The sequence below is a fragment of the Nyctereutes procyonoides genome, unplaced genomic scaffold, assembly GCF_905146905.1.
Source record: "Nyctereutes procyonoides isolate TBG_1078 unplaced genomic scaffold, NYPRO_anot_genome, whole genome shotgun sequence".
Taxonomy (NCBI): domain Eukaryota; kingdom Metazoa; phylum Chordata; class Mammalia; order Carnivora; family Canidae; genus Nyctereutes; species Nyctereutes procyonoides.
This window is the reverse complement of record NW_026575129.1, coordinates 2,998,994-3,006,901: the sequence shown is the minus strand read 5'-3', so window position 1 is coordinate 3,006,901 and position 7,908 is coordinate 2,998,994. Positions and strand designations below refer to the sequence as shown.

Below are 7,908 nucleotides of genomic sequence, written 5' to 3'. Positions count from 1 at the left end.
AGAGGGAGAGGGAGGAGAGTCTTAAGCAGACTCTATGCTGAGCTCAGAGCCTGAGGTGAGGCTGGATCTCACAACCCTGAGATTGAAACCTGAGCTGAAACCAAGAGTTGAACTTTTTTCAACCGACTGGGACATCCAGATGCCCCAGGAAAGATCTTTTATACACTGCTGTGGGAAGGTGAACTACTAAAATTATATTAGAGAACAATTTAGGCTATTCAGTAAAGGTGCATTTAATCTACAACCAAGAAATTCTACACCCAGATATATATGCCAGAGATTCTTTAGGGTATGTATCAATCTCCTCATTTTACAGATGAAAGAAACCAAAGCTAGCTTCTTTTACTATTAAATCAATTATATATGCAAATCACCTATGTGCTTAGTACATATTAAGCCATCTGTTAAGTATATCTACGATTATCATCATCATCATGAATAATCAGCAATACGTAAGATTTCATAAATTGATCAATATCAATATTGATGTATAATAAATTTCATCATTGCTTCTCTGGAGAAGTATTTTTACAACTGAAATAAAAACCTATCAAGTTAAAACAACAACAACAACAACAACAACAACAAAACCTATCAAGTTTTAAACAGACGATGAAGTTGGGAGGATGTTCCCTCCTCTCAAAGTAAAGACTCAGTCATGAGTGTTTACACAGTAACGGTGTGGCCTTTATTTTTTATATTTGTTTTCATGTATTAAATTAAGACTTTATTTTTTTATTTTGAGCATTTTTTTTTGGTGCAGAGCAAAACTGAGAGGAAAGTACAGAGATTTCCTATATACTCCCTACCCCTACACAGGAATAGCTTTCCCGATTATCAATATCTTCTACTAAAGTTGTACACTTGTTACAGTTGATGAACCTATACTGACGTATTGTTATCACCAAAGTCCATACTTTACATTTGGGTTTACTCTTGGTGTTGTACATTCTATGGCTTGGACAAATGTATAATGAGATGTATCTATGATTATGGTATGGTACAGGATATTTCCATTGCCCTACAAATTCTTTCTTGCTCTGCTTAATTTATCCCTCCTCTCCCCTCTCCAACCCCTGGCAACCACTGATGTTTTCACTGTCTCCATAATTTGCCTTTTCCAGAATATTATGCAGTTGGAATTACACAGTATATAGCCTTTTCAGATTTGCTTCTCTTATTTATTAGGGTGCACTTAAGTTTCCTCTAGGTCTTCTCATGGCTTGATACCTGCTTTCTTTTTAGCATGGAATAATATTAATGTCTGAAGGACCACAGTTTACTTATTCATTCACCTACTGAAGGACATTTTGGTTGCTTCCAGGTTTTGGCAATTATGAATAATGCTTTTATAAATATCCACGTGCAGGTTTCTGGGTGGGCATATTTTTTTAACCCCTTTAGGTAAATGCCAAGGGATGCTATTGCTGGATTGTATGATAGGAGTACTTTTAATTCTGTAAGAAGTTGACAAATTGGCTTCCAAATGGCTGTCCCACTTTGCAATCATGCCAGTAATGGGAGTTCCTATTGTGTCACATTTAGTGTTTTAAGTGTTCCAGATTTTGGCTTTTTTTTTTTTTTTAACAGGTGTGCAATGGTATTTCATGATTATCTGTGTGGTCTTTGGAGGAGTGGAGCCTTGAACGGCCCCACCTCCTCCTGGGGCGGGGGTGGGGGGCAGTTGGTGTTTCGCTGAACTTCTGACAGTCTCTGGCCTCTGGCTCTCCAGGGTTCAATGCGCGTGCGGAGGGGAAAGAATAGGGAAAGAGCGAAGGAGCTCAAATCTTGCGCCGGCAGCCTGGGGAGCTGTACCGGCCGCTCCCGGCTGCCGCGTGGCTCTGTCTTACTCGCCGCTGGTGGCCCGGTGGCCCTGGGCCAGCAGGAAGCACCCGCTCAGCCCCGCGGACCGCCCCGGGAGCAGCGCTTCTCGGGGGACCCAGAGGCACGGCGGGGAGGGGCTGGGGCTTCGTGGGGGCGGCTCCGAAAGGAAGAGGGCGGGCAGGCGGGGGAAGAGCGGTGGACAGCAGCCCACGAAAGGAAAGGCGATCGTCACGGATCAGGAGACCTGATCGGGTGTGTTGGAGGGCACGGCGGAGGAAATCTGAAAGCCACTCGTCTACTGCAGGAGAGAAGTCAAAGCGCCCGGGCTCCCGACACCTGCTTCAGGCATCAGAGCGGGTACAACCGGTTACTGCTCTTCAAAAAACCCTGAAAAGCCGAGCGGCCCTGCAGGCCCCGCCCCCGGCCTCTCTGGCGCCCCGCCCCACCCGTAGCCCTTCAGCCGCTCGGAAAGCCCGGAGAAGGGAATCCCGGCGCGCCGGGAGCGGCCGACGAGGGCTCTGGCCAGCGGCGCACTGGGCATGCGCGCGCGGGGGGGGGGGGCGGGGAACGCCAGCCGGCGGAGGGGCCGTGACGAGCCCGGAAGCGCCCGCGCGCCGCTCGGCTCCACAAGTAGTTTTGTCCGGCGCCCCGGGTCGGGAGCCCTCGGAGAGACCCCCGGCCGGACCCCAGCCCGCGCCGCAGCGATGTCCGGCAACAGCTTCGCTTACAGTGAGCAGGCCGGCGGCGGGGAGGCGACGGAGCTGGGCCAGGAGGCGACCTCGACCGTTTCCCCCTCCGGCGCCTTCGGCCTCTTCAGCAGCGATTTGAAGAAGTGAGGAGAAAGGTTTGGGGTGTGGAGGCGGGACGGAGGAGCTGGGGACCCGAGGGGCGGGCGGCGGGCCTGGGCTCCCGGCGGGGGCGGGGCGGGTGTCCCTGAGCCCTCCGGGGGTGGCCGGGTGAGCCCTCCGGAGGTGGCCCTGAGCCCGCCGGAGGGCCCGGGTGAGCGTGTCTGGGGCTCTCGGAGGCCTGACTTGAGGAGAAGAGCTGTTCGCAGAGCTCAGGTCTCGTTCACAAGATCCGACGGAGTCAGCCTGCGCCAGGGCGCGGGAATCCGAGTTGTGAACGGACACCTCCTGCTAATTGAAAATTTACTGGACCAGACTTGGGGGATTGCGCGTTGTGAGGGTGAAAGAGGCGCTCGCAGAGCCGCGGGCGCGTTGGAGCGGTGGTCCCCCGCCGGGGTGGGGGGGGGCCTCGGCGCGTGGCGCAGACGCAGGGGGCCGCCCGCCCTCCCGCGACCTTCCGGGCCGGGGCCGTCGCCTCACGGGGAGAACCCCTCAAGCCCAAACAGAGTAGTGAGCCTGTGAGTAGAGAACAGTGTGCCTGTGAACAGATTCTAAAGTTTTACAAGTTAATAACGTGAATCGTACTTTATTATTTTATTTTTAAAAGATTTTACTTTTTCATGAGAGAGAAACGGGGCGGGAAGGGGGGGGCCGGCTCGCTGCGGGGAGCCGGCCGGGGCTCCGGACGGCGCCCTGGAGCAGCAGGCGGGGCGCTGGGCGGCGGAGCATCCGTCCCGTAATGTGAATTTTATTTTATTTTTATTTGTTTATTTTTCGTAATGTGAATTTTAAAGACAAATACTAAACCGTGTAGAGTTGGTTTTTTTAAAAGTAAAGATATTATGTACCATCGAAAAATGGAGAGAAAACCTCCCCAAACTTATTGGTTGGAGGGGTTTTAAACTTTGAGAATCCTGGTAACTTTATATTTTATTGTAATCATTTTTATATTTTTTCTTGTTTTTAATGTCTTATTATTAGACTGTAGTCACATCATAGGCCGTCACTAGATTTATGCTGAATTAAGTGAAAGTAGCAGTGCTGATGGCTTTGCAGGTATCAGAAGAGTATGATTCAAATCCAACTTAAATTTTACTAACAAGATAAGGCAGTCTGGAGAGTTGCTAGTAGTTGCAGTGGGGTTTAAATTTTGATTGTACCAAGCTGACCGAAGTCTTCTATATAGCATGTGGAATCCAGTTTTCCGTCCCCGTCCCCTTGTTCTCAGGTAAGGTAACGAATTTTTTTTTTTTCATTTTTCATTCAGTGCATTTGGTTGATGGATTGTTCTAATAGGAAGTTTGCTGCAGCTTTACACTTCTTTTAGCAAAAATGTTCGGCTGTTGAATTAACTCTGTAAGTCTGCCTCAGTCTGTTTTGCATGTGATTTACTTTAATTTACGTGTATGGTTTGTTACCTTTTTCTTAGAGCTTCTGATTTCCTATCTTGTCAGATCTGGGTGTAGTTTGGAGAAAGATGTATGGCTTTGACTAAGAACAGTGCTGTTGAGGTGATCAAGCAGGTTGGAGTTAAAATAAAAATAGCTTACATTTGGCAGCCCCAGTGACCCAGCAGTTTAGCGCAGCCTTTGGCCCAGGGCGTGATCCTGGAGACCCGGTATCAAGTCCCACGTCAGGCTCCCTTCATGGAGCCTGCTTCTCCCTCTGCCTGTGTTTCTGCTTCTCTCTCTCTGTGTCTCTCATGAATGAATAAATAAAATCTTAAAAAAAAAAAAAAAAGCTAACATTTATGGAGTGCTTGTGCGTTTGTGCGCACTGTCCTACATTTATTATCTTATTCAATCCTCACAACCTCAGTGGTTTGTTACCAGATACTTACTTGATTCCACTTTGCAAATGAAGAAATTAGAGCGCAAGTGATTAGCTTGTCCAAGATCACAAAGCTACAGTGCTGCACTTTGAATTTGAATGCAGACGTTCTAATCTGAGAGCCCATTCTTGAACACTTGGATATGCTACTATTTGATGAAATTTATGTATGATGATTTTATTAGAGAATGCACACATCTCATTAAAAATGTAAAACTTTGAAAAGGAGTTGTAGACATTATATTACCTTGAAGCTTCCAGGAACATTTTGGTCATTGAACTTCAATCTAGTGAGATTGTATAGGAGCAAGGGGACACCTGGAAGTGGTCTTTTAATCTCTCATGAGTTTACATTCTTTTATAAAATCATAATATTTCTTGCCTTTTTTTTAAGCCAATGGTAAAATTTATGTAAAAAAATTTAAAGCTTACCCTGTTTCTCTGCCTTTTTTTTTTTTTTTGAGGTGTACTTGACATGTAACATTAATTTCAGGTATATGACAATGATTCGATATTTGTATGTATTCAGAGATGATCACGACAATAAGTCTAGTTAACATCTAGTTAACACCGTGTCTCTTAATTTTTCTTTCTTGTGATGAGGACTTTTTTTTTTTTAAGATTTTATTTATTTATTCATTCATGAGAGACACACAGAGAAAGAGACAGAGAGAGGCAGAGACACAGGCAGAGAGAGAGAAGCACGCTCTAGTCCATGCAGGGAGCCCGATGTGGGACTTGATCCCGGGTCTCCAGAATCACGCCCAGGGCCAAAGGCAAGCGCTCAACCGCTGAGCCACCCAGGCGTCCGGTGATGAGGACTTTTAAGATTTACTTTCAGCAACTTTTAAATATGCAGTACTATATTACTGACTATAGTGGCATGCTGTATCCCATGATTCACTTGTTTTATAACTGGAAGTTAGACCTTTTGACTCCCTCCATGCATTCATTCATTAGCTCTGCTCTAATTTTTGATGGTTGAGTCTTAAGTATTTTCAGATTTCCAAAAAAGTTGCAAGAATAGTACAGAGAACTACCCTTTATGCAGATTCACCAATTACAAAGTTTTTTGCTACCTTGCTTTATTTCTCTCCACCTCCATGTATACTTACAGACACACACATTCATATTGTGTTTTCTGATCCGTTGGAGAATAGGTTGTATACATCATATCTTTTTACTCTTAATACCTTGGTATGTATTTTTTTAAGAATTGATATTTTTAAAAAAAAGAATTGATATTTTCTTAACCAACTGTAGTACCATTATATTCAGGAAATGTAATATTAGTACAATTTTTAGTCTGTAATTCAGTGTTGTGATTTGTCCTGGTAAATAATTTATTGTTAGCATTTTTTTTTTCTGTCTAGTACAGCATCCAATCCAGGATAATGTACTTGATTTAGTTGTTATATCTCTTGATCTCCTTTAATCTGAAATAGTTCCTCAACCTTTGGTTGTTTTGTTTTTTTTCTTTTTAAGATTTTACTTATTTATTTGAGAGAGAGAGACAGAGCATGAGTGAGGGGAGGGGAGCAGAGAGAGAGAGAGAGAGAGAGAGAGAAGCAGACTTCCTGCTGAATGGGGAGTCTGATGCAAGGCTGGATCCCATGACCCTGAGATCATGACCTGAGCTGAAATCAGGAGTTGGATGCTTAACGGACTGCGCAACCCAGGTGCCCCCTTAACCTTTGTTTTTCACATACTGTGACACCTTTGAAGAATACAAGTGAATTATTTTACTCATGGTAATCACTTTGGATTTACTGGTGTTTCCTCATATTTAGATTCATGTTATGCATGACTGGTTAGAATACTACCATAGTAATGTGGCTTTCTCAGACTTGCTCCTGGAAATGTTCTGTTAAAATGTTGTCCATTATTTTTCCCCCAGTAATCATCCTATGAGGGATGATTTGAGGGTAGTGCAGATATCTTGCTCCTTATTAAATTTCACGGACTCTTAGATATAGCAACCCAGATAAATCTTCTGAACCATTCTTTTTTCTTCTTTTTATTTTTTAAAGATTTATTTATTTCAGAGATAGAGTGAGCAGGGGGAGGGAGAGAGAGAATCCCCAAGCTGACTCTCGACTGAGCACAGAGCCCAACTTGGGGCTTAGTCCTGGGAACCTGAGATCATGACCTAGCTGAAATCAAGAGTTGGCCGCTTAGCCACGGAAGTGCTCCTCTCTTGAACCATTCTTAATCACAATGGCTGCAAAGTGTTGATTTCCAGCTCTCTGACTTCTATTCTGCTCTTTGGCATCTTGTCCTAAAGCTAATTTATGTCCTTTGATCCTTCATTGACCATTTCAAGGATGCCTAAATACTTCCTAGGGATGGGATCATCGATAATTTGTTTTTTTGAATTTAATCTTATTTATCAACCTTTTTTGTCCCTTTCTCCCTTTAAACAAAACCAGAATTAGGGAGTTTTAGATCATTTTAGAAAAGCAGGTCATTTATTGGTTAATTAAGACTGTGTATTTGATTATTGGCCTCAGGATTTTCAGTTTTTTCATTTAGTAAAGAGATATTTTTTCTGTATTCCTTTTGTGATTTTTGTCGATTTTTTTGCTTTTAGTTTTTTTCTGAATTGCTTCCTGCTTTATCTTAAAGAAGTTTTTTTTTTTTTAATAAATTTTTATTTATTTATGATAGTCACACACACACAGAGAGAGAGAGAGGCAGAGACACAGGCAGAGGGAGAAGCAGGCTCCATGCACCGGGAGCCCGACGTGGGATTCGATCCCGGGTCTCCAGGATCGTGCCCTGGGCCAAAGGAGGCGCCAAACCGCTGCGCCACCCAGGGATCCCAAGAAGTTCTTTTATCTTAACCAGTTTGATTCTGTGTGTGTAATTTAAAGTAATTTTAATAATTTTATATCTAGATTAAACATTTATTTCTGGAAAGAAACAGAGAAGACTAATTTTTCTTAACAATAATGAAAGTACTAAATTTCTTTCTTTTCTTTTTGTTTTTTTTAAAAAAGATTTTATTTATTTATTCATGAGAGCGAGAGAGAGACAGAGACAGACACAGAGGGAAAAGCAGGTTTCACACAAGGAGCCTGATGTGGGACTTGATCCCGGGAATCCGGATTCATGCCCTTAGCCAAAGGCAGACGCTCAACCGCTGAGCCACCCAGGCATCCCAAAAAGTACTAAATTTCTGAATCTCCCCTCTTTTGAGAGTATCATGGTGTATTAGGAAGAACATTGGACCTAGAGTGAGAAGACATAAGTTTAAGTTCCTGTTTTCCACTAGTAATAATTTCTTCAAATTTAAGGGTCCTCTTTTCTAGAAATGATATGATATTCGCGTATTTTGTTTTTTTTTTTAATAAATTTATTTTCTATTGGTGTTCAATTTACCAACATACAGAATAACACCCAGTGCTCA

General features: G+C 43.6%; 1 protein-coding gene across 2 annotated transcripts in view; it reads left to right on the top strand.

The window, feature by feature from the left end:
• Positions 1-2,415: 2,415 nt before the first annotated feature.
• AP3B1 (adaptor related protein complex 3 subunit beta 1) overlaps positions 2,416-7,908 on the top strand; it is a 263,801-nt gene continuing 258,308 nt past the window's right edge. For both annotated transcript variants that reach the window (XM_055342262.1, XM_055342261.1), the window contains exon 1: positions 2,416-2,656. In XM_055342262.1, coding sequence (XP_055198237.1) covers positions 2,529-2,656 — 128 coding nt within the window. In that variant the 5' untranslated portion in view covers positions 2,416-2,528. The remainder of the gene's footprint in view (positions 2,657-7,908) is intronic.